Consider the following 26371-nt stretch of genomic DNA (forward strand, 5'->3'; position numbering starts at 1 on the left):
CCATGCACCTATGGTCAACTAATCTATGACAAAGGAGGCAAGGATATACAATGGAGAAAAGACAGTCTCTTCAATAAGTGGTGCTGGGAAAACTGGACAGCTACATGTAAAAGAATGAAATTAGAACACTCCCTAACACCATACACAAAAATAAACTCAAAATGGAGTAGAGACCTAATTTTAAGAGTGGACACTGTAAAACTCTTAGAGGAAAACATAGGAAGAACACTCTTTCACATAAGTCACAGCAAGATCTTTTTTGATCCACCTCCTGGAGTAATGGAAATAAAAACAAAAATAAACAAATGGGACCTAATGAAACTTAAAAGCTTTTGCACAGCAAAGGGAACCATAAACAAGACGAAAAGACAACCCTCAGAATGGGAGAAAGTATTTACAAATGAATCAACAGACAAAGGATTGATCTCCAAAATATATAAACAGCTCATGCAGCTCAATATTAAAGAAACAAATAACCTAATCCAAAAATGGGCAGAAGACCTAAATAGACATTTCTCATACAGCTGGCCAAGAAGCACATGAAAAGCTGCTCAACATCACTAATTAGTAGAAAAATGCAAATCAAAACTATAATGAGGTATCACCTTGCACCAGTTAGAATGGGCTTCATCAGAAAATCTACAGACAACAAATGCTGGAGAGGGTGTGGAGAAAAGGGAACCCTCTTGCACTGTTGGTGGGAATGTAAATTGATACAGCCACTATGGAGAACAGTATGGAGGTTCCTTAAAAAGCTAAAAATAGAATTACCATATGATTCAGCAATCCCACTACTGGGCATATACCTAGAGAAAACCACAATTCAAAAAGACACATGCACCTCAGTGTTCATTGCAGCACTATTTACAATAGCCAGGTCATGGAAGCAACCTAAATGCCCATTGACAAACGAATGTATAAAGAAGCTGTGGTACATATATACAATGGAATATTAGTCATAAAGAGGAACGAAATTGGGTCATTTGTTGAGACGTGGATGGATCTAGAGACTGTCATACAGAGTGAAGTAAGTCAGAAAGAGAAAATCAAATATCGTGTATTAACGCATATATGTGGAACCTAGAAAAATGTACAGATGAACCGGTTTGCAGGGCAGAAATAGAGACACAGATGTAGAGAACAAGCCTATGGACACCAAGGGAGGAAAGCTGTGTGGGGGGGTGTGCTGTGATGAATTGGGCGATTGGGATTGACATGTATACACTGATGTGTATAAAATTGATGACTAATAAGAACCTGCTGTATAAAAAAATAAAATTAAATTTAAAAATTAAAAATTAGTCATAAAGAGGAACGAAATTGGGTCATTTGTTGAGACGTGGATGGATCTAGAGACTGTCATACAGAGTGAAGTAAGTCAGAAAGAGAAAATCAAATATCGTGTATTAACGCATATATGTGGAACCTAGAAAAATGTACAGATGAACCGGTTTGCAGGGCAGAAATAGAGACACAGATGTAGAGAACAAGCCTATGGACACCAAGGGAGGAAAGCTGTGTGGGGGGGTGTGCTGTGATGAATTGGGCGATTGGGATTGACATGTATACACTGATGTGTATAAAATTGATGACTAATAAGAACCTGCTGTATAAAAAAATAAAATTAAATTTAAAAATTAAAAATATGTATATATATGGAGGCGAGGGAGGGTGTCAGTGAGATATGAGCAAAAGGTCTGAATAACGAGAAGGGGACAGCAATGCGATTTTTTTGGGAAGGAATATTTCAGACAGAAGAAATAGCAAAGAGAAACACCCTCAGGCAGAAAAAAGCTTGGTTTGTTCAGAGAACAGCACAAAGGCTGCTGTAGCTGCCACTCCGTGGGCTTGGGGAGAGCGGTGGATGATAGAAGGTCATTGGCGAAGCAGTTGGAGGTTTTAAGCAGAGGAGTGACATGAGAAGTTTTGTAGTAAAAGGATTACTCTGGCTGCATGTGGAGAATGTTCTGTAAAGGAGGCAAGTACAGAAGCAGGAAGCCCTTTTAGGAGGCTCAGATATTACTGTGTGTACTCCGTTTAAGTATATAAAAGACAAAATTGAACATTTCAGCAGAGATTTGGAAATTATAATAGAAGACAGTAGTTTTGAAAAGGAATCTAATTAGGGTTTCCATGGTGGCGCAGTGGTTAAGAATCCACCTGCCAACGCAGGGGACACAGGTTCGATCCCTGATCCGGGAAGATCCCACATGCTGAGGAGCAACTAAGCCCGTGCACCACAACTACTGAGCCTGTGCTCTAGAGCCCACAAGCCACAACTACTGAAGCCCATGTGCCACAACTGCTGAGCCCACGTGCCACAACTGCTGAGCCCACGTGCCACAGCTGCTGAATCCTGTGCACCTATAGCCCATGCTCTGCAACAAGAGAAGCCACCACAATGAGAAGCCCACACACTGCAATGAAGAGTAGCCCCCGCTCGCCGCAACTAGAGAAAGGCTGCATGCAGCAGCGAAGGCCCAATGCAGCCAAAAATAAATAAAATAAATAAATTTTTTTTAAAAAAGAAAAAGAATCAAATTAGAATTCCAAAACTGAAAAATGCAGTAGCTGAAAGTAAAAATGCAGATTACAAAAGGGCATGAGGAAACTTTTGGGGTAATGGATATTTTCACTATTTTTATTTTGGTGATGGTTTCAGCATAATTCATCAGTTGCATACTTTAAATATGTGCAGTTTATTATTCACCAATTATACTTCAGTAAAGCTGTTTAAAAAACAATGAATGAGCTTAACAACAGATTCGAACTAAAGAGAAGTAGTGAAATGGAAGAAAGGGCAGAATAAAATGCAGAAAAGAGACGATAAAAGACATACAGGGTACTGTGAGATGTTTTATCATGTGTCAGTAGAAGCCCAGAGGAAATGAAAAAAATGAGACAGAAGCAATCATTAAAGAGATAATGGCTGAGAATTTTTCAAACTGATGAAAGCTCTCAAGTCACAGGTACAGGTACAAGAATCCTTACAAATCCAAACAGGATAAATTTTGAAATCCATACCCAGACACAGCATTGTAGTAGCACTAAAGAAAACCAATAAAACACAAAGAATTAGGCACTGACAGACTTGCACTAAAGGAAATACTAAAGAGCATCCTTCAGGTGAAGGAAAATTCTAGATGGAAGTACGGAAGATGTAGAGGGAAGAATGGAGGGCAGTGATTATTGCAAGTATGTGCGCAAGAAGAAACAGAAAATCTGCCCCACAGCATGTGATTCATGGTCCAGTCAGGAGAGAGGAACTACCCCAGTTATTTGAATGAGAATTTATGTTCTAATGTAAAGTTTTTAATCCAGCACTGAAACAGTTAAAAGATACCATGAAGGTAGCAACTGCAGGACACCACTTCCAACCCTAGGACTAAGGGAACAAAGTGAAGATGTTGGAATTATTTAGGAATTAAGAAGAGGAGCCCCACAGATTTGAAACTCAGACCTGTGAGGAGGGGGTCTGTACAGTTGGTGCTGGTGTGTTTGTTGGGGGATAGAGCAGTGAAAGAATTCAGCTGCAAGTGTCGGGAAGATTGCAGAGTGGATGCAGCTGCTGCTTTGGGAAGAAATTGCAGCTGCCAGGGCCAAGCAGCCTTGCTCACAGAAACTGGAAGCTGACGGAAAGGAGCAAGTTCTCCCTCCTCCTGCCTTCCAGTCTCCCTGGAGCTCCCCCTGTTGGCAGAGATGAGTATGTATATGAATATGGAGCTCGACCGGGAGAAATAGGTTTTGCAGATTCCCAGGCACAGCATCACAAAGCAGAATATGAAAGGGTGGGTGTGGGCTGAGGCAATAACTTAAAAACCAGCACACACAGACTATTTAGAAGTGTGGTTAATTTTCAAACGTTTGAGCGAATTTTCTCGATATCTTGGATTTCTAGTTTAATACTATTATGGTCAGATAATATTCTAAATGATTTCAGTTCTTTGATATTTATTTAGACTTGTTTTATGACCCAACCTATAGTCTATCTTGGTAAATATTTCAGTGCACTTGAAAAGAATATATATTTTGCTAGTAGGGAGAGCATTCTATAAATGCTAATTAGATCAAGTTCGTTAATAGTATTGTTCAAATCTTCTGTAGGTCTTCTATTTTTTTTTTTTTTTTTTTTTGGTAAATTTGTTCCATCACTTACTGAGAGGGGTGCTAGATCTTCAGCTATGATCATGGATTTGTCTCTTTCTCCCTTTAGTTCTGTCAGTCTTTGCTTCTGGTATTTTGAAGCACTATTTTTAGGTGCACACTTTTTGTTTGTTTGTTTGTTTGGATCCATATTTTTCAAAACAGCCCTCTGGGGAAATCATTCTCAGGTGCAGAGGGCTGTGCTCATGGGTAGACTGCTGGCTTCTGCAGTGAACCTGAGCTATGCCGGTCAATCTCAAATCCTGGATCGTGTGTGGCTCTGTGGCAGTAGCTGAGACTCTAGAACCACGTAGACTCGGTTCTGGGTGTCACCCTGGCCCCTCACTAGCTGATTCTTGAGGGAATCCAGTTTCCTTTTTTCAAACTGAAGATAATAACCCTTGACCTCAAGAGGATTATCCTGGGGATTAAGCATGACCATGGATGAAAAGTACCAAGTACAGTTCCTGGCATGCTTCCTGCCTTCTCACTCACAGCCTGCCTGCTGTCCTCTTAAGACATCAGCAGTCATAGTGTCTCTTCTAAACTTCCCCAGAAAAGGCTCCTGTGGAGGCACAACATTCCTGTCACTCGCCCCACCTGGGCTTGCAGGGCCAGGGTTTCATAGCTCCACTCAGCCTGAAATCTCCTGCTCCTTCTCCTGTACCAACAGAGCTTCTCCCGATGAAGGGGATTGTCTGGGGTAGTTCAAGGTCCCACTGTCAGCCTCTTGAGTTCCTGCACCAATTTTCCTTGTCTGCTAGAGGTGGACTCATGGAAGGTCAATTCTGACAGCTCCCCAGTAGGAGCCAGAATGGCACTGGCCATGAGGCTGACGTCTCCATCCATTAACCCACCTGGACTGGTGTAAGTGGAAAAGGAGATATCGTAGGAGGAGTTGAGTAGTTCACTGAACCAGAAAGACTTGTCCGACTGGAACCTGGGGCCTCAGATCTCTTCTCTGCCTGCGTCATGCTGTCTCTTGCCCTGTCAGTCACGCAACTCGTCCTTGCTTTTCTCCATGATGTAGACTGTGTCCTAGAGGTTGGGAGGACATCACCTCAGCAGCTCCAAGCTGGTATCATTCCAACTTAGCAACCCCAGGGGAAAGAGGGCATCTCCCTCTTAGCTTCACCATATAAAAAGGATTCTGATTGGCCAGGCCCGAATCACATGCTTATTCTTGTAGCCACAAAATGGGGACATCATTACTGGTAGCCCTACCAGAACCATGTAGAATTTTGGGGTGGGAGTGGGGAATAGCAGTGATGAGGCTCTAACCCCCCACCAAGAGGGGTGATTCTGGGTAGACATAAACAGCAGACATCCCTGACCAGTGTGCAGGCACCTGCGAAGTCATATTATTCATCTGGGGGGTTGATCAGCGAGCCCGGCGTCAGCCTCAGGGAAGAGGACTGATGTGTTTGTCAGGAGGGAGTCCCTGTGCTCTGGCGGGGGGACGCAGTGGGGCAGCCCTGCTTGTGGTAGAAAAGACTAGGTGGTAGAGTGTAGCAGCCAAAGGCTTGGTTCAGCTCAGACTCTGGCTTAAAACGTGGCCATGCCACTTACTAGCTCTAGGACCTCAGGCAATTATTTAACCTCTCAGAGCCTCAGTTTTCTCTCCTGTAATATGGATGATTTTGATGAATTTGTGACATTTCCTGTATTAAAATTCAGTGATTGCTTATTATCATTTCTGTAACCAGATTGCTCCAGTCTGCTACTCCATTCACGTCAGCCTGAGTCTTCTAGTTCTGTGTTGATTTCATTAGACCACCTCTTTGAGGCTAGGTCCCCTAGCCTTTGGCCTGAGTACTAGCTGGTGTGTTCATGGCACGGCCGACCTTCCACGGTGTGCCTGTTCCCAGAGGTTGGTGGGTTGTCCACAGGAACAGTTCTCAGAGGCAAGCAGAAGGCAGTGCAGCGAAAGAGTAGCCTGGGAACCTTGGGAAGCAGGAAACGCGTTCGTCTAGCCCTGCGAGACGGACCTCCCTCTGTGGGTGTCACGTGAAGTGTGCAGCTAACAAAAAGGTGAACTGAGGTTCTGGACTCAATCTCCTACCCATTTGCTGGATTGTAGGAAGAATGGAGCCAAAGAGAAATTGTGAGTGTGGCAATGGCCCAAGCCCTGGAGGAGGTGCGGAAGCAAAGGGAAGAGTTCCAGCAACAGGTAGGCCCCCTGTGATGCCTCCACCTCAGTCCCAGGCAGGACCAACCTACCTCCTGGTCTGTCCAGGGCAGAGGGTGGACACAGGTCTCAGGAGTGTCGTCAGCTGCTTGATTCCCCTGACGTCTCTAGGAAGGTGGGAGAAAGATGTTAGAAAGAAACCCTCACCCCATAGGATGGCCTTTTAATATTTCAATAGTTAATGTGATAAACATCACCTGGGGAAAATTCCAGAACCAGGTACTACTGGGCTCTAATTCTATGAGGTGGGCCACCACCGGCCGCAGGCCCCAGAGACCACATACAGTTGAGCTCTCAGCAGCAAGCGTGGGAAAAGCCTTCCTTTGAGGACAGACTCAAGAGTCAGGCCCCAGATCTAGGTAACTGGCTCTAGGTCTTTGTTCGGTCCTTAACAGGTCTGTCTGAGTTGCCTCTGAAAAAACCCTATGATAATCATACCTTCAAGAATATGATAATGAGGTCATGTGTATCAAATGCTGGGCGCGTCACAGGCCCTCAGGACGTGGAAGTTACGGTTTTGACAGCTTGTAGGAAGGCTGGGCAGAATGGCCGTGTCTCTGGTAGGCCCACTGCAGGCCAGAGGGGCAGTGAGGGTGACTGCCCCTGTGCAGGGCCCCTGCCGAGGAGAACTGATTTGTGCATGTTTATAGGAGCAGAGGTTAGCTTGGGGAATGTTCGAGGCTGTGGCCTTCAGGGAGGGATTCATGGAGGACCCTGGTAGTGGAAAAGTGGAGACTCCTTTAGGGAAGATGGGATTATTGCTACCAACCTTCTCTCGTGTTGGTTTTTCTCTCCGAGGCTGCTAACCTGATCGCCATAGGAGGTGAGAAGGAGCAGAGTCTGCAGGAAAAAACGGAAGTGATTCTCCAGAAAGAACAGGAGATTCTCCAACTGAAGAAAGGTGAGGAGTCTGCCAAGGCTGGGCCTTTTCACCCGTTCTTGCCCGGACCCCTGCCCGGAGGTGGCCCAGTCACTCACCTCCCCTCTGCCCGGCCTAGGTCACGACTCCGCCCTGCTGCAGATTCACCAGCTGCAGAGTGAGCTGGAGGCCCTGAGGGGCCTGAGGGCCGAGGAGTCGGAGGCGGCCGCTGCGCGGAAGGACCTGCTGAGGCTGCGGGGCCAGGAGCAGGGCGTGGTGCTCTCAGTCAGCGAGCCTCACGTAAGTCCTGCCTGAGCCGCCTCCCAGTGCCTCAGCTTCCTCTCCAACGGGGGTGGGGGGGGGCGCCTCGCTGCGAAGGGTTGTGCGTGTTGAGGAGCCCATCTGATGTGACGACACCTGTCAGTGTTCAGGTGCTGAAGCCCTTCCTTTCCAGCAGGCTCCTTGCATGGAGAGTTAATTGTCCCCCCAGCAGGCTCTGTGACGGGGTTGCCATAGTTTAAGTCTGGTTCCTGGCCAGCTGCCTGGTGGAGCACATCAGTCGTCACCTTTGGAACGAGTCTGGCCCCCTTCCCTAGGGATCTGTGGCTTAGCTTGACCATGTCCTGTGCTGCCACCACCCTGTAGGTGACCTCGAGGGCCGGGCAGGACCCCGCGTACCAGCTTCCGGCTGCAGAGGGGATACCAAATGGTGAGATGGGGACCGCCATGGATCTAGGGCAGCTACAGAAGGAAAAACAGGACTTGGAGCAGCAACTTCTAGAGAAAAATAAGGTGAGGACACTCTTTACCTCAGCTATTTATGTCCCTTTCCCTGTCCTTGTGCCTAAAACCATCCAGTCCGTTCTTCAAGAGTGGTGCTGGTGCCCCTGGGCCCCTCCTGGGGGAGGTGTCACCTCTTCCATCACAAGGGCTTCCTCCTGGTTCTCCTCTTCTGCTTACCTCCTGCACGGCCCTCTTCCTTTCCCACTCGCGCAGTCTCCTCCCAGACCCCCCGACCTGAGATGGTATCCGGAGTATTAGAGCTGGAACAGTGGCAGGTCTCAGTGTCCCCAGCCCCCTCTGCCATCGCCAGCTAGGTCCTATGACCAGTCACCTTACCTCTGCACTTTTTTCTACAGCTGTGAAATGAGAGCGGTGATACCTGCCTTTCAGTGGTTTTGTGGGGGGATGAAATGAAACTGTTTGTTAGCTTCCTGTAAATTTTCTGGTATTTGATAGAGGCTTAATAAATGTCATGATTCCACCCACCCTGCCTGGCCTCTGCACCTGTAAATGCAGGGTCTCGTTTGAGCCTCGTTTTTAAAATGTCCTGTGAAGTTAAATGTGCTGGCTAGTCAGTGCTCCGGCCTGAAATTCTGCCCCCACATTGTGTGATTGCTCTTTAACAAAGGAGAAAGGTGGTCATTCTTTCTCTCCCCCAACCCCCGCCCGTCTCCCCCTTTCACACACACACACACACACACACACACACACACACACACACACACACACACACACACACACACACACACACAGGCTCTTAATCTCTTATCATGAAATATAAAACATAGAAGAGTGCACACTGTGTGTCCCTGGGTCCAGCCCTCGGACAGCTTCTCCAAATCGCACTCACATCCTTGGCGATCTCCCCCATCCTGTGTGCTGCTGGCACCACATCCAAACCTCGAATCCAGACGGCTCCTGTGAACTCTAGACTTCTGTATCTACCCTATTTCTCTATGTCAGTATCTGAAAGGCCCCTGAAATTTAAAACATCCAGAACCAGACTTCAGACTGACCACGCTCTCTAGCGTCTACTGCCATCTTTCCTGTCTCAATAAATGGCAAAAACCTTGGAGTAATCCTTGACCCCTTTGTTTCTTTCACAACCAACATCCAAATCATTAAGGAATCCATTTGGCTCTCCCTTCAAACTGTACGCGGGATGAGGTGCTTCTCATCTCTGCCACTGCTACCACCCGAGACCAGGTGACTATCCTGTCTTCCCTAGAGGATGGTGTTGGGCTTCTAATTGGTTTCCCTGTCACTTGTCTGTTCCAGCCCTCTGATGACTCTGTCCCCATAAAAGCCAAAGTCCTTGCAGTGGCCCACAAAGCCTATGTGGTCTGGCTCCTTCCTGCCCCCTTCCCCGTACCCTCTGCTCTCCCCCAGCATTCCCTCTCAGCCACAGTGGCCTTGCCTTTCTGTGAATATCAAGCACCCTCCCATCTCAGGGCCTTTGCACTTGCTGAGCCTTCTGTCTGGAAGATCCTTCCCCCAATTACCCTCACTTCCTTTATGGTGTCATTTTGTCAGTGAGGCCTTCCTGCTACCCTGCCAGCCCTCACCAACAGAACTCCCGGTCCCCTCACCTTGCCCTTTTTTTCTCCAGGCCTCTTAATACCTTCTGATACACTGTATGTTTGCTTATTGACACTGTTCTCTCCTGAGGGCAGACATTTTTTCTTTTTTTTTTTTTCCTGCTGTTTCTGCAGCCTCTAGGCTGGTGTAGAGACTCGGTATTCATTGGATAAGTTAATGAATGAGTCAAAACCTAGAAAATCAAGTAACATAAACTAGCAAATGTACTTTCGGGGGAATGCCCAGCTTCACGGTCAAGCAGAGAATACAGATTGGAATGAAACATTACCATTTTGTCAGTGGGGTGTTGCAGGCAGTGTGACAGGAGCTGGAGGTGCTTTCCCAGCCGTCTCATCTCCAGGGGGCCGTGGCCATACTGCTCTTGAGACAACGAAGCTTATTACAGCTTTGTTTGAAATGGAAGCTCAGGGAGTTCCCCGGCGGTCCAGTGGTTAGGACTTGGCACTTGCTCTGCCATGGCCCCGGGTTCAGTCCCTGGTCGGGGAACTCAGATCCCGCAAGCCATGCAATGTGGCCAAAAAAAAGGCAACTCAGCTACACAAGAAGACATGGGGCATCCCCTAGAGTTACTGTCACATTAAAAGTTATAACTAGCAAAACTATAAAGCTGTGGAAACTCTGATAAATGAAAACTACTATTCAAAATTCTAGCTACTCAGTGCAAGAATGGTGACGTGGACTAGAAGTCCACAGGAAAAACTCATTTTGATGTAGTTGTGAGATTTTGGAGAAACTTTTTTTTTTTTTTTTTTTTTGTGGTACGCGGGCCTTCCTCTGTTGTGGCCTCTCCCGTTGCGGAGCACAGGCTCCGGACGCGCAGGCTCAGCGGCCATGGCTCACGGGCCCAGCCGCTCCGCGGCATGTGGGATCCTCCCAGACCGGGGCGCGAACCCGGTTCCCCTGCATCGGCAGGCGGACGCACAACCACTGCGCCACCAGGGAAGCCCCTGGAGAAACTTTTATTTAAAATTTTTTCCCTGTAATGTCGATTACACATTAAATTTTTTCATTGGGAAAACAGAATTCAGCCTTTCTGGTAGTTAATGGAATGTGTAATAAATTATATTTAAGGCCCATAATGCTAATTAAGCTCACTAAAAATAAATTAGGAAAATAAAGAAATAAAAGACATAAAACCCACTGTTGGTGGGTTGTGCCGAAAAACCACGATCTTTAATACTGTTCAAAATAAGCGTTAAAAATTATTGTGGTATTTCAGGAGATCAATGGTGATGATGAGAATCATAAATTTTGGCCCAAGTATCCTACTTGGGGATGATAGCACATAAATATCCTTCCGAAGGGCAGAATATACTGTGCAGAGGCATTTCTAGCTACGCCACCTGTGGGGGCGAGTGCCGGAAGCAGTCCTAAGGCCCCAGGGCGGGAGGGCTGGGATAGCACTGCGGCAGCGCCGGGGCCTGGAGAGCAGGGCTGTGCACAGCCTCAGCACGTGCGGGAAGGAGGCCGAGGCAGCAGGTGCGGCAGGGCAAGCTCCTCAGGAGACGAAGCAGGGGCTTCTAACAGGTGTCTGGGGACCCAAGGGGTTGTCTGCTCTGTGGTCCTTTGCACTTTAAAGATCGTGAAACGTGCATTTAATGAGTGGCCTTTTGTGGGGGTGGGGCTTTGCCTCAGACCATAAAGCAGATGCAGCAGAGGATGCTGGAACTCAAGAAGACTCTGCAGAAGGAACTGGTGAGTGTCCCCCTTCTCCCCACTGCCCATGCCCTCCTGCCTCTGTGCCCCTCCTGCCTGATGACACTCCCCTCCCCCCAGGGGACTGCAAGAGGTCTCTGGGAAGTCAGGCTGGTGGAACAGTGGCCCTGCCACCTTGAACGTGCTTCTGGAAAGTGGCTCTGTGACCCCCGGCACGAGCCCTCGTTCTCTGAGCCTGTGTGTTGTCTGAGAGGTCAGTGAGGTGACGTGTGGCCGTGTGTGAATGGCAGAGGCCAGGCCCAGACGTGGGAGAGCGGCACCTCTGCCCTGGCTGGGTGCTCACTGCCCCAGGAGACGAGCCCTGACGCGGGTAAAGGAAATGGCTGAACTTCCCCACATACCCCTCTCCCTCCTCTCAGCCAGCACCCTGCCTTCTTCAGGTGCTGGTGCTTCCTTCCCAGGTGGGGCCCTTTTCGCCCTACTCTGTGCAGGGTGTGGCAGGGAACTGCAGGTGATCACAGCCAGGGCCAAGTGAATCTCCCCTGTGATTTTCGAACCTGTCTTGAAGGGTTCAATGTAGCATCTTTCCATTGGTTTTTCAGAAAATCAGACCCGATAACGAGCTTTTTGAAGTCCGGGAGAAGCCTGGGCCTGAAATGCCAAACATGGCTCCTTCTGTCACGAATAACGCTGACCTGACTGATGCCCGCGAGATCAACTTCGAGTACCTCAAACATGTGGTTTTAAAATTCATGTCCTGTCGCGAATCTGAGGTAAAGGGCTTTTGAGTTGCCCTTTGGGTACTGAGTTCCACTCCAGGGCCTGGTTCCTTTGTCCCAGCCCTGCCTGGCTTCCCACCAAATCCATTTCTTTCTTCCTGTCCCCCATTCCGCTTTGACCACCAACGTGAGCACTCAGTCCAGCGGACACTGACCTGCTGGTTGAGCAGCAAGCAGGGGGCGCCGAGTAGGGAACTGACTCCTGGGAGGACATGTGGGTCGGATGCTGAGGCCAGAGTCCAGGGAACTGAATCTGCCCGGCAGTCCTGCCTCCTGCCGAAGAGCAAGTGGCTGCGGTGGTCGTCCTGGTGGTCTCGCCAGTCCCCAGAGTAAAAGGTTGGGGAGGAAAAGAACCAGCAGACCTCAGAATGCCCACCTCCACCCTCTACGTGGTCCTTGCTGACCAAGCCCGGAGCGCACAGGAGGAGCAGGACCAGGAGGTGCTGCCATTTAGCCCCCCTGACCGCCTGCTAACTGACCGAGGCCCATGGCAGCAAAATTTGCTTTGTTTCAGGCTTTTCATCTTATAAAAGCTGTGTCAGTGTTGCTGAACTTTTCACAAGAGGAGGAGAACATGCTCAAAGAAACCCTGGAGTATAAGGTAGGGTTTCCTGGTCTGCTGTCCGCCTTCCAAAAAATGTAGTCAGTCGTCCCAGCCCTGGCGGGTGAGACCAGCCCACGGCTGCATCATTAGCTGGAAGGTGCTTTTGGTTGATGAACTGGACTCGGGTAGTATTTACCTACCGAGGACATGCTTTGTGCCCACAGGTCTCTGCTGTACTGGACTAACAGGGCCTTGTGTCCTTCTCCAGAGCACTTTCACTGGTATCACCTCATCAACAGCCCCAGGTCTGGCCAGCACCCAGACTTTTTTAAAAAATGAAAAATATTCAAAAAGTACCTGCATAAATGCTATAATAGAAACCATTTTAAGGAAACATTACCTAAATTCCACTCCCTTGTTCTTGTCACCTCAGGTTTTTCTCCTGTCTCCCTCCCATCTTTAGAATGGGCCTTTCAGCCCCGCACACTGGTTACCAGAACCATCGTCTTCACTGCTCTGCTCACAGCCAGAGTCCGGGTGTGTGGAGGGTGGGGGCAGCGGCCCACGGATGCGGAGGGGCTCTTTCAGCTGCTTCGCACCTAGTCCTGATTCTCATCTCAGGAGCCTTTTCTGTTTCAAACCCAGATGTCGTGGTTTGGGTCCAAGCCAGCTCCCAAGGGCAGCATCCGGCCGTCCATCTCCAACCCTCGGATACCGTGGTCCTAGGCGGCACCACCCAAGGATGACCCTCCAAGGGCTGACACTTTTTCTGTGAAAAGAACACTGACACACCAGTCTGGGTGGGTTTTTAATCACTGTAACTGCAGTATTTTGTACAAGCATCTGAACATTGTTTACAAGACTTAAGGCCCACTCCTGCAGACTGATAAGAACCTCAGGAGGTAGCTGATCCTGTTGTTCTGGTCACCAGAGGGTCCTGGCACTACCCACGTTTCCACAGTGCTGCTAAAATCCCAGCTCTGGCCAGCACCCATCTGCCCCTGAATCCTCTTTCAAGGTGAGCACTTAAAGCTGAAGCCCTCAGCATGTGTCAGAGAGGAGGCGGCTGTTCCATCGTGTGGTGATGACACTGGACATAGACAGCCTGTCAAAATGGTGCCCAGCAGCCCAGACCCACCTAGTTTTGCCACGAAGAGCCAACTCAGTGAGGCCGGCCTTTAAAAACTCCCTTTCCCTTTCAGTATGTTTGGGTTCAGATGAGTTAGAAGAAGCTTTTTAACCCTTCCTCCCAAGGAAACATTATTTCACATTGTTTCTCAGACCACTGAGAACTTTAGATGTGTCCGTCTTTAAGGTACTCTGGGGCCAGTGTGGATTAATGAATATGCACCTTTCTGACAGTATCTCCTTTTACTGAAGAAAACTAGCAAATGTATAAAAAGATCCTTAGTACCAAATACACTCAATTGCCTTTTTAATGAATGTACTTGTCTTGGATAGGTTGCTGGTAAACCATTTTAAACTATTTTTTATAGATAGCTAAAGGTCCTTGCTATTATAAACATGTCTTCTGTATTATAAAATCCATTTAACTGGTGTTCTTAAAGGAAAATCAGAGCATCAAGAGGAAATTATTTTTAAGATTGGGAGCCCTGTCCCTTTGTAATGTCACTAGCATTCTTTGGCATCTGCTTCCCTCTGAAGCAGTGGTGGTGTTTCATTTGTTTAGCTCTTAATTCTGTGTTGTAACACTGAGCAAATGCTAATCACATTTTCTACTGCTAAGGACAGTCTGCTGTATTCAAAGGAAGCAGCAGCTGTCCCTCTCCCCAGGCTTGACCAAAACGTTGGAGGGTGGGCTGCCTTGTAAGTGGAGCCACCGTCTCTCCCTGTCACCCTACCCCTAAATATTTAAGATGACACTACATTCATGTATGGCAACCAGGCAGCCCCTAGCTGGCTGCAGTACTTGATAGCATGCAAATGGCTGTGGAACTGACTGATAAAAACTTGTATTCGTTATCATTATAAAGAAAAGGGAACGTGCTTGCCCTGGATAAGGCACACTATCAAATCTAAAGGGAAACCATATATTGAGTTATAGTTTGATGAAAGTTTTATTGGTTAAATAAAAAACTGAATAACTGGAGCTCCTAAATTTATCATCAGTTATCCAATGATGTAAAGTTATGTTTCTCAACTATGTTTAGGGTTAAAATAAAGTATATCTCACAGGAAAACAAGGATTTGCAGTTAACATAAAGACAGTTCCGTGGACCTAGAAGTACCAAGCAAGGGCAGCATCACCCTCATCCCAACTTGGGCTCTCTGCCATGCAAGTGACCCATTCTCTGGTTACCTACCTCCTCCTATGGCTCCCCCTGCAGATGCCTGACCTGTGTTTAGAATGCTGTTTTCCATTTACCTGGTGGGGACACAAAACAGGAGTCCCTTCTGTTCCATAATTTTGGTGAATGGGAGGTAGCTCTTCCAGGAAAGAATCCCTAAGATTGGGTAGTTCAGGGCTTGCTAGAGGCGACTACCACACAGCCGTGGGAGCCCCGCCCGACTCCCCCGTGGCCTCTCCAGCCCTCGAGCTGGTCTCGCCCACCACCCACGTCTGCCGGCAATTTTAGGCGTCGTTGTGGGGCCCCTCACTAAGTCTGTACTTGCACAGGGAGGATTCATTCTGATCAGGCTTTCCTCCTGCATGTAGAATTTCCTTCAGCTTTAAGAGGAAGAGTGGAGTAAATGTTCTAAGTGATTTGATGCACTTTTACTTGTATAATATGTTCTGTGATAGACAGTATATATAGTCCTTTATATGAGCATTGGATCTTGATCTCACCCTCCATGTTGTATACAGGGAGACTGTATTATCTAAAACTGCTGTAGAAAATTCACTTGTGGTGCAATACACTTTTTGATTAAAGCTCTTCAATCCAGAGGCAGTGGATTTACTTGATATAGTTTGGTGTGTCAGTATTTCTTTAACTTATTAAATTTAGTACATTGTGTCTCACATTTAAAACTCCAAGGCCAAGTTCAAGGCCTGTAGAACACTAGTCTTTGAGGAAGCACCTCCCCAGATTAGGTTTGGGCGAATAAACATTACATGTGATTTAATGAAGCCTGCAGCCCGGTCCCACCTCCCAGGAAGGGTGGGGTTCTGCAGAGGAGTTGGGAGGATTGTCACTTTGGTCAACCTCCGTCTCCAAGGCCCACATGACTGGGAAGAGCTTCAGGGACATGGATGGGGTCCCTGCCTTTAACAGAACGCAAACTGCAGTTAATGTGCTAAAAAGGAAAGAAAAGCATCTCTGCTCTTCAGAGAGGCCCATTGTTAGTGGTTACAGGGAACAAAATGTTCCTTTTATATCTATAGTCTGATTGCTACCTGTTTCTGGCTCTTAATCCTTTAAAGAAAACAACATCACGGTGTTCCTACCGAACAGCCAAACCCAGCGTCAGGAGGTGGTGACTGGGCCCGTCTAAGCCCGCTCCCAAAAGACTCCAAGTGCGGTCACACAAACGGAAGACTTTTAAGGCTTAGGTCAATTATTGAATGTTTGGCACTTTATTAAATAAGCTCCAAAACTACACACCAAGGAGTAAAAACAATCAATAGTTATTCAGCAAAACATCTCTCTGTAGCAGCCAGCAGCACTGCAGCCCAGGCCTGAGGTACTGCTGTGGCAGGAGGGCTGGAATGCCACGCTCGCTCCCATGGCTCGGTGGGGACACACGTCTGCCCCCTCCATGTCCAATTTCCAGAACAGGCGACCTCTCATTCATTACCATCCATTACCCATTTCTTTTATATACACGAAACACACTGCAGAGTATATACTAATAAGCCAAGAGCTTTATTGATGCAGCAGGCACTTTACAATGAACCCAAGAGAGCCCGCCTTCTTTGGGAGGTCGGGATGTCTGTACAAACCCTTGGGGGTTTTCCACTTCAACAAAAACCAAGCTCTCCCTTTTTTACCACACCCCTTGAATCTGCACCTGCCCAGGTCATCCCTCCCCGCTTTTACACAGGCAGTGCACACAGGTACACCTGACCAATGCGGGCCAGCCACTCTGGTAGACAGTCACAATGTCAGTTCTGCATTACTTGTGGACAAAGGCATAGACTATCAGATCCTGCAAAGGATTTAGGAAACAGTAAGACGACTTCTCCCTCCACCTTGAAAATAAAACACACTTTAGCGGATGCATGTCCTGAAATAGTTTACTTGGGAGTTCCGAGGAAGATGGTCCATTGTCAATCCCTTCTTCAACAGCCTGTGCATCCAAAATTCTTCTCAAGGTAACATGAGTCTTTTTTTTTTTTTTAAACAGTCTTTCTTGCTGTAAGAACTCTTATAATGGAGCCTAGTCCTCCTACTGCTAATGCCTGTAGGGGCAGGAAAAGAAAAGGTGTCAGTTGAGACTTGGTTGGACAAGGGGAGCCCAGCTTGCCAGGAGAGATGGGACCATGCGCTCCTGACCATGTCATAGACCTGAAAAAGGATTCCCGCGAGAGCAGTTAAGAGGTGCCAACAGGGTCCACATTCGAGGCATGGAACCCTGTCCTGGAACAAAGGGTTCCCAAGAGCTGCTAGCTCTTGAGGCAGGAGAATTGGGCTTAAGAACATCCTTACCAAGCTCACACAGAGACCCCCAATTTCCCTTTGAGAAGCTCATCATGTCCCAGCCTACAGGCACAGCCGTAGGCACTTAAACAAACACTAGCCCATTAGAGCTGAAATGTCAACAGAGCTGAGCACCCAGTTGCCTTAAAGGGACCAGAGAGCCTGGCCTCCATACCACTCAGTTCCCCTGAGCCCCATGACCACCCCCACCCACTAAGCCTAGGAACTCACCTTCTGGCAGAGCACACCCACGGGCAGGACCACGGGCAGGAGGACCAAAGGCCACAGCCCAGCCCCAGGCTGCCCAAGTGACAGATCCCTCAGTAAGGGCCACTCCCTTAAAACTCAACAGAGCCTTTCAGGAAGGACACAGGCTTGATGAAAGGCCCTGCTTGTATACTGACCCAAGCAAAGGACAGGCTTTTCATGCTTCAGGTGGATGAAGGCCCTATTAAAGACACTGCCAAGGTATCTGCCACTGCCCCCTCGGGCCTGGTGAGGCTGAGGCTGGAGCAGGAAGCCCTCAGAGCTAACGGGAGGGCTCAGCCTGCATCTAAGACCCACAACCACCACCTCCACCGGCCCAAAGAAAGTATTACAAAGTCCCAGCCACCAGCAAGCCTGCCTCTACCTTACCACACCAAGTCACCTGCCCCCATGCCTGCCCAGCACAAACCAGCAGCTAAAGCAACGGCGATTACCAGAGACGGCAGATCCCTACCAGGTGCTTCCTTGGGAGAGGTTAAGTGCTCAGATGTCCCAGGTTGCTTGAGGCGTGGCCCCTTATTCTCACATGCCTATCAGACTGTCCTTTGTTTGTCTGGGATAGCCTGGCCTGCTGATTTGAACCCTGGGGTTGCGGTGACTCAGTGGGCTGTCTGATGTTCACATACCTTTTCATGCCACTGGAGTAACACTGCGCTGCTATTTTCTGTGGGCTTCTCAAACCCTTTATAAATGTACTTCATTAGCAAGTCAATGCCATTTCTGTCCAGTGACTGCACAGCCTGCTCAATTTCGCTGCTCTTAAAATTTGTAAGCACTTTCAGCACCACGCCCTGGGCCCGTTCCTACAGAGGAAAGAGAAAGGGAGTGAGGCCTAGAGCCATGGCCCAGGCATATCCACATCCTGCACTGCAGGCTCAGAAACACCAAACCAAGTAGTCAGAACTCATTAGAAACACTGCCCAATTTCTAACTCATTTGGAATGCTTAAGTGAAATTCTTTTATTGATTTAAGTTTCAAAGTATCCCAAAGTATTCAAAGCCAGTAATTTATTCCACTTATTTTGGGGGAAATAAGCGGTTTCCTGGGGAGAAGCATCCCTATTTCTGATGACACCAGCGAGGCCTTAAAACTCTACAGGATCCTAACTGTGGAAAGTAAAAAAAAAACAGGTCTACTTGGCTGCACCTTTTGTCTGCGTTCACCCCCAGTGGAACAAAGGGGCCATTTTCCTCCATGTTTGACAGGTGCAGCCGTTTATATCAAGATGCCATCAAAAAAAAAAAAAAAAAGTGCCATCACAAGATGGCAAAACCCCAGCTCCAAAGAGACCCCTTTCCCTGGACCAAATTTTAGACAGTCTCAGCGATGAGCTTTTAGACAACGTAACCGATACAGTCTGCACAACCGTATGGTCTCACCTAGTTTTTACGAGGCAGGAAATCATAAAAGCACTGAAAATTCTTATGCAAATAAAGCCTATTCAATAGCTTATAAAAGCATAACCACTGCTAAGTCCCACATGGCAAGCTAATTTATAACTTTGCTCATCAGGAAGGGCTGGGCTGACTTCTCACCCCATGAGGCCTCGGGGAGGAGTGAACGTTTCTTTGGGGAGCGTTTACTATGAACACTGACAGCTTTGGGTGTTAGGAGCGCCAGGAGGCTTCCGTGGAAACACTGCCCAGTGCCAACTCACTTCCTTGGTAGATACTCACTGATGCAGAGATGAAACAGATGCTGTCCAGAGTCCCAGGGAGCTCGCACTGGACAATCACAGCCCTGGTCCCAACACCCACCCAGCAGAGCTGCAGTTCAACCCCCTTTACCTTCACAGCTTGATTCTTGGTGTTGACGGGAGAGTTCCGCAAGGCTGCATGAAACGCCCGAAGCATGTCCCCTGTGCATCAGCACCAGTTAAGGATGGCTAGGCTCTAGCATGTTCATGCTTTTATTAACGAACTCATTTCAAAAAGAGCTCAAGAGAGTACAGTCAAATGGCATCTATCCACATCCACCGGCTTCCCACTGTGGCCTCCCGGTGGGCACAGCCAATTCAGAGGGTAGCCTGTAGCTCTCCTGAGCCACACGGAGGGTGGGTGGGGCATCTCTGCCAACCCTGCAAACCCCTCCTCTGCCGGCCCCGAAACCTTCCCCTTCAAAGCAAGTTTGGACACGGACTCGCTCCCTCCCGGGAAGGGAGTAGCAAAGCAACTGCCCCCGCAGGGTAACTTGCAGCAAAATCTGACTGAGCTGATTTGCACTTACTTGGCACCGTATCTGCCCCACTGGACCCTCACGACCACCGAGGAAGGTGATCATTTTCATCTTCTCATTCTCAAAAGGGAAGAACAAAGGCACAAATGGAGGTCTCCTAACTCTTAATCCAATGTTTTCTATCAGTTAAACTATTAAAGAAATTAAGATGCGCTAAAACTTTTGTCTTCCAAGACCTACCCAAGTCAGTGAGGCCCCAACTGGGGGAAATTTAACAATCTAAAAGAACCTTTTGCCAACAAAATGAATCAATTCTCCCCTCCTTGCTCCCCAAACCTTAGTTGGAGTCCTGACACAATCTTTGCTGAGCTCTGAAAAGCCAGTGCTCAAAAGAAAATTACAATCTGGGTTAGGTCCCCAAAGGTGACACCTATTTTAAACTGAATTACATCAGTTGACTTTCATTTCCTCATCTGAAACACTGGCTTCGGCCAAAAAGCTTCAAAAATAGAACAAGAAATGGCTTCCGCCCAATCGGGTCTCTACTCCTGTTCATGCAGCGATACCCACGTGTGAACAGCCAGAACCTCCCAAGCAAAGCCGAGTCCCCGGTCTTCCCTAAGTGTGGCCTCCATCTTGACTGAGATGGGCCCACACACCCAGGGAGCCACCCCTGTGGAGCTCCCTAGCACCCTGCTGGGCTCTGATGCACCTTCCAATCTGAGAGGCAGCCCACTCTCCCACACCCCTGTATCTGTCAGCTTTGGAATTCCTTTTTCCCAGCCTGGTTCGGGCCAGTGTGATATCAGCCACTGATAACTTCTACCTCAGAACTCTTTTCGAATTTGACATCCCAGAGCAATAAGCAGAGTCCCGCAGGCTTCAGAGGAAACGAAGGCTAGCGCTCTTCACTAACCAGCACGGTTGGGAAACAAAATATTTCAGAAGATGAATGGGTAAGGGTAGGATAACTAGTCCACAGGGGCAAAAAGAGTCACTGCTTTAGAGTTAATCTCTCTGCAGCACCCCTCTACCAAGCATTCACTATAGGTGTTGATAGGTAGAGGGCCTTCAGCAGCTGGGGAGAACTGGGGAGTAGGGAAGGGCATACCATTTATCAAGCTGGCCTCTGTCTCAGCTGGTTTTAGGCCCTTCCAGAGAACAGGCTGTGGAGGCCAAGGAACCGTGCCCAGCCCCTGGTCTCCTCTAGATCAGGGTTTCTCAACCACAGCACTACTGACATTTTAGACCAGATGACTGATGTGGAGTCTGTCCTGTGCACTCATGGTACAATATTTAGCAGCATCTCTGGCCTCTATGCACTAGATTCCAGTAGCACTCCCTCCCACCCCCCAAGTTGTGACAAAGTATCTCCAAACATCGACAAATTTCCTCAGGGGGAGGAGACTGCAAAGTCATTCAAAACTACTGCTCTGGACAGATCCCTCTCCAGAGGACCAGAAGGTGCCTCAGCAAAGAAGAAAAGGAGCCAATTCTTTAAAATCCCTACAAGGTCTCAGATCCTGTGCCCAGGTGTTTTCACATGTCATCTCATTACTGCTAACAGTTCTTTGTGACAAGAATCATTATTCTGATTTTTTTTTTTTTTTTTTTTTTTTTTTGCGGTACACGGGCCTCTCACTGCTGTGGCCTCTCCTGTTGCAGAGCGCAGGCTCCGGACGCGCAGGCTCAGAGGCCATGGCTCACGGGCCCAGCCGCTCCGTGGTATGTGGGATCTTCCCGGACCGGGGCACGAACCCGTGTCCCCTGCATCGGCAGGCGGACTCGCAACCACTGCGCCACCAGGGAAGCCCCATTATTCTGATTTCAAAAGCAATGAATCTGAGGCTCAGAGAAGGAAAACGACGTGTTCAAGGTCACAAAGCTAAGCTGTCCAGCTGGCCTTCAAACCCAAGGATGCCTGACTCCAAAGCCAAACTCTTTCTACAATCCCCTGCTGCTACTCCACCCACAGGCCCAAGGTGCATGTCCAGGACACTTACTGTGTGTCCAGCACTGTGCTAAAGCCTTCTGGGATGTTGTCCAGTGATGCTCGCATGGAACCTATAAGCCCAGCTTGGTTCTCCTCCTTTTAACACAGGAGGACACTGAGGTTCAGAGAGTGTAAGTGACCTATTCAAAGTCACACAGCTATAGAAAACTGAGTTGGGTCTGTATGGATGCACAGCCCACGCTCTATTTCATGTGTGTGATCTCCCACCATGACTCGCTTCCCTATACAGTACTAGGGCAGGCCCACTCCCTACATCCCCTCACTCCAATCAACCAACCCTATGCCTACTCCCCTCGCCTCTGTTCTAAGACTCCTAGAAGCCCTTTCTATAGTTTAATAATCTAACATAAATCCAAGACCTGGCACATGGTAGGGACTCAGCAAATATTAGCTCCTTCCTCCTTCCTTCCTGGGCCCCACATTTGCAAGGATTTCAGTTCTCATTTGCTAACCTCCCTTTCCCCAATCCCAAGAGGTACACTCTCCATGGTAACAAGGTTTCTGACACTGCCATTAGTGGAGAAACTACCATGCCCTGATGTGCTAACCTAGGTCTCCAAGCAGCCTCAAGGAACCTATCATGTGAGGAGCGTACCAAGAGATGACCTTCAACAAGTCTCTGCAGCACCAAGACCAAGACAGAAGATAACCGGACCTTGCCCTCCCCTTCTGTGGATGGTCTGGGCCACAGGCCTGACGCTGGAGTCCTTTTAGCAACGCCTGCCCATGAGACAGGTTCTACACCAGACTGCAGAATCAACCTTCCCTCATGGGGGCCCTTCTCATGGCCCCATTTCACCAATGGGGTAAGCAGGGTGATCCTGATGGGGCAGGAAATACAAGTTTGAATCATCACCTTTGAAAACACATTTCTGTTCAAACAAAGAAAGTCTGGAGGTTTTTGTTTCAAAGGCACATTGGAGGAACACTGCAGGACTCCTCCCAAAGGCAGTCTATGGGCTCGACTTCCCAAGCTGAGTCAACTGATTAAACACCCAGAACCTGATTTATATACAGTACAACATGAGCCTCCAACCCTGCCCTGGCCAGTGCGGGGGAGGGGTAGGCACTTCCTGTAACACCATTTGAATAAAGAAAAATCCTTCCTGTGAGAATAAGTCAGTTTCCTGTGCTCAAACTGCTAAGGGACCAAGCAGGCTGTGACAGCCAACTCTATTTTTAATCTTGTTTTCTAAATGCTTGTTTTCTGTGACCACAGAACAGTCATTTCCAGTCGTGGAGCTCTACTTTTACATCTCACTTTATGCTGCCTGGTTTTTCTTAGCTCTAAACGACTAGTTTTTTCCACTGCTTCCTGCACAAGAAGCCTATGGGGGGCGGGGGGACGGAGCCAAAACTCACTTGTTGAACGTGGCTGAGACCATCGAGGTCCAAAGCCCAATGAATGGTCATAAGAAACTAAGAATAGGTGAGGAAGAGTGGCATTAAGCCGCAGGGTCAGAACGATTCTGGGGTGGGAAGAGCGATCTCAAACCTCAGGGCTGGACTAAGGCTGCAGCCTTGGCTCCCCCCGTGGGGCCTTTCTTCCCCGCGGCCATCCACCCACCTATTTTCAGGTGGTGCTGCAATCCGGCCCGAGAGGACTGTGCCTGGGAGCCGCCCTGGCCGCCCAATTACTCAGCGGTGGCTCACCTCGGCGCCTCCCGCCGATCATGCCCGAGTATGGCCCCGTTTCCCGCATGGGAGGGATGGAGTGATCGGGCGCCCAAGGAAGGGCCAGCCTGAGGGGGTGGGGAGGCAAGGGGGAAGAAAAGGGAGAGATCTCGTGCAAGAGTGAGGGGCCTACGAGCCGGAGCCCCCTCCGGCACGCTCTTGGGGGCGCCGAGCAGGCCGGCCCACCAGGATCCGGGGGCCGCGTGGGGCCGCGCTGCTGAGGGAGGCTCCGAGGGCTCGGGCCGGGGACAAGGAGAGTGGGGAGGCCGGGTCAGAGGGAAGTGGGGATGCGTGGCCCGAGGAGAGCCAGGTCGGAAGGGAGTCGGGAGACTGACCTGAGGGGTCCGGGGATGAGAGGAGTGGGGAGGTCGGCCTGAAGGGCCGGAGCCGGGGATGAGGGAAGTGGGAAGGCCGGGCCAAAGGGGAGTCCGAGCCGCCGCGCGGGAGAAGGATATTGCCGCAGGAGCCCGTCCACCTCGCTAGGATCCGGGCCTGGCTCGGCCGCCGCCGCCGCCGCCTCCTCCTGTTCGTCCACGAATTTGTTCTCGTCAAATTCGTCGATGTCCACCCGACGGAAGCGCGAGGACAGCGTATTCCGGGCCATGGCGGGGGCTCGGTGCCCGCTCAGGCAGCTACGCTCCGGGGAAAACCTCCACTCCACTCCGCTCGGAACCGGCTCCGGCTCGGGGGCGGGAAGCTGCCGCCCGGCACCTCCTCCACCTCCTCCGCGCGCAGCCGCCGCCGCCCGCCCACTTCCGGCCCACGCCGGAACCGGAAGTGCCGGTGGGAGGGAGGGGCGGGGCGCGTTGGGAAGCGCCGGGAGAGAGGCCTGTGGAACTCCTGGGGACTACTGTCTTCGTGGAGGTAAAGTCTTCCGGTCTGAGGAGCAGGCGCCCAATCCCGCGCGCAGGCCCAGCACGTGGACGCCATAACTGCGCACTTCGGCTTCACTCCTGCACCTGAGGAGCCCCTGGCCCTGGAGGGGACCGGGTCGGGCACACTCGCCGACTCCGGGTGTCACCTCTTCCCAGACTGAGGGGGCACGGGGCCCCCAGGAGAAGGCGCCCGGCTCGGCCTGTCGAGTGCCGGGCAGGCTTCTTAGAGAAGAAGCCTTCGAGCTGAGACCTGAGGGATGAGTAGTAGTTCTTATGCCCCGGGGAGTGACGTGGGGTGGGAGAAACTAAGTCTCGGATTTTAGGAGCTTTGGACGCCACCACACTGAGCTCAGAGGAGGTTGCGTCTGCCTTATTGTTGTAGTGACCGTATTGTTAATGGGCTGGGAGACTTTAAAGACGTTTAAAGTGTATCCAGGGTGCTGACAAGACAATGAAGACATTTGGGTTTGAGAGGGCGGCGGCCCCGCGTGTGTAGCAGTCACCTTGACCAGGTGTGTAGGGGGCGGGGATAGGGGCCGCCTGTGGCCACCATCCTGGCAGGAAGGGCGAGGTCCTGGGGGTGTGAGGTATCTTGCCTGGCTGGAGAGGAATATCCTGGTAGGAAGCGAACCCCCGGAGTCTGAGATGGGGAGAAATAGGGCAGAGTCAAGGACAACATTGTAGTGCCAAGATTAGGTGCCTGGGCTGTTGCTTGAGGGGTTCTATCAGTGAGACTTAGCCTGAGACTACATTGGGTCTTTGTTTTCATATAATAGTTTTCCTTTTAGTAAAGACCAGTAGAAGTTAATGAGATGTGACTCGTTTTCATTGCTTCGAATACTTCCCATTGAACTGTGTCTACAGATCAAAAAAATATTGTCAGGGGCTTCCCTGGTGGTGCAGTGGTTGAGAGTCTGCCTGCCAATGCAGGGGACACGGGTTCGTGCCCCGGTCCGGGAGGATCCCACATGCCGCGGAGCGGCTGGGCCTGTGAGCCATGGCCGCTGAGCCTGCGCGTCCGGAGCCTGTGCTCAAAAAAAAAAAAAAAAAAAAAAATATTGTCAGACTAGGATGCTACCTAATCTTGGGTGCTAAAGATAGACTCCTACAGTGGGAAACAGGTGCTAAATAAAAGTATCAGAGGTCCTGGAAGACCTGCCTATCAGCTCCATACCTTGGAAGAAATCTGTGTGACCTAGGGAGGCCACAAGACAACAGAAATTCATATCCCCAGAACATCCTGATCAGAAGGAATTTTAAACCAAAATGCCCATTTTACAAGTAAGGAAATAGCCCCCAAATAAACTGGTGAATGAAATAATGTCACTGTTTATGACCGTGGATCTCCATTCCAGTCAAGGGGGCAGAATTAAAAATTCACACTATGTCAGGGATGACTGTTCTGAGGAGAAAAAAAAAAAACATGCAGTTTCTGAGAGTACCTCAGATAAAGTGGTCAAGAGAAGTGTCCCCGAGGAGGTGACTCTGATTAAGGACCTGCAGGAAGTGAAGGAGGGAGCCAAGCAAAGGCTCAAAGACAGGGCAGGCTTGGTGTATTCCAGAAACAGCAGGGCCATAGTGGAGCAGAAGAGTGAGAAGAAATGAGATGGAATGGAGGTGGTGGGGAGGGGCAGGTGCTATAGAGCTTTGTAGGCTGAGGAAAGGATGTGGTCTTAACTCAGGACAGCCCCGGAAATTCTGGGCAGAGCAGTGACATGATCTGACTTGAAAAGGGTCCCTCAAATGTGTATTGAGAACACATGGGAGCCTGAGCCAAAGTAGGTGATTTAAGAAGTGACATCAATGGTCCAGGTGACAGGCAATGGCAGCTCAGGCCAGGCAGGTGCCAGTAACAGTGGTGGGAAGAGGTTGGGTATTTTGAAGAAAGAGGCTGCAGAATTTGGGAGTGGGTTGGATGTGGCATGTAAGAGAAACAGGGTAGTCATAGGTGACTTCAAGTTCAGAAAAGATGTACACAATCATTACCTTTAATAGAACTATAAGCATTTGGAAAATATGACAGTCAAGTCCCTGTGCACCATTCAACTTACATTTAAGACTAATCCATGCCAAGAATGTCCTCTGCTCTCTCTTCCCCACCTCCCTCCACTTCCTGGAAGCATGCCTCCCCGTGATCTTGGGCAAAGCTCATTAATTCAGTTCATCCAACAAGCATCCATATATGCTGGGCCTGGAGATGAGAAAAACCAAAC

General features: G+C 49.3%; 2 protein-coding genes across 6 annotated transcripts in view; one reads left to right on the forward strand and one right to left on the reverse strand.

Moving 5' to 3' along the window:
• The window catches only part of GOLGA1 (golgin A1), a 54360-nt gene extending 38902 nt beyond the window's left edge, over window positions 1-15458 (forward strand). For 2 of the 5 annotated variants that reach the window (XM_024126436.3, XM_055086972.1), the window contains 8 exons: window positions 6224-6313; window positions 7130-7232; window positions 7330-7490; window positions 7836-7982; window positions 11208-11267; window positions 11831-12001; window positions 12522-12608; window positions 13197-15458. In XM_024126436.3, the coding sequence (XP_023982204.1) occupies window positions 6224-6313; window positions 7130-7232; window positions 7330-7490; window positions 7836-7982; window positions 11208-11267; window positions 11831-12001; window positions 12522-12608; window positions 13197-13277 (900 nt within the window). In that variant the 3' untranslated portion in view covers window positions 13278-15458. Of the gene's footprint in view, window positions 1-6223; window positions 6314-7129; window positions 7233-7329; window positions 7491-7835; window positions 7983-8329; window positions 9868-11207; window positions 11268-11348; window positions 11780-11830; window positions 12002-12521; window positions 12609-12984; window positions 13175-13196 lie in introns of those variants that run through there. The other 3 variants (XM_028493524.2, XM_028493525.2, XM_028493526.2) reach the window with 3 other exon arrangements.
• Window positions 15459-16359: 901 nt separating this feature from the next.
• Window positions 16360-24019, reverse strand: ARPC5L (actin related protein 2/3 complex subunit 5 like). Its single transcript, XM_055086973.1, has 4 exons — window positions 23738-24019; window positions 19208-19279; window positions 18046-18222; window positions 16360-16914 (listed from the first exon to the last, which is right to left on the reverse strand). The coding sequence occupies exons 1-4, from the start codon at window positions 23885-23887 to the stop codon at window positions 16852-16854; spliced, it is 462 nt and encodes a 153-aa protein (XP_054942948.1). The 5' UTR covers window positions 23888-24019; the 3' UTR covers window positions 16360-16851.
• Window positions 24020-26371: the final 2352 nt, after the last annotated feature.

Source organism: Physeter macrocephalus, chromosome 9, assembly GCF_002837175.3.
Source record: "Physeter macrocephalus isolate SW-GA chromosome 9, ASM283717v5, whole genome shotgun sequence".
NCBI lineage: Eukaryota > Metazoa > Chordata > Mammalia > Artiodactyla > Physeteridae > Physeter > Physeter macrocephalus.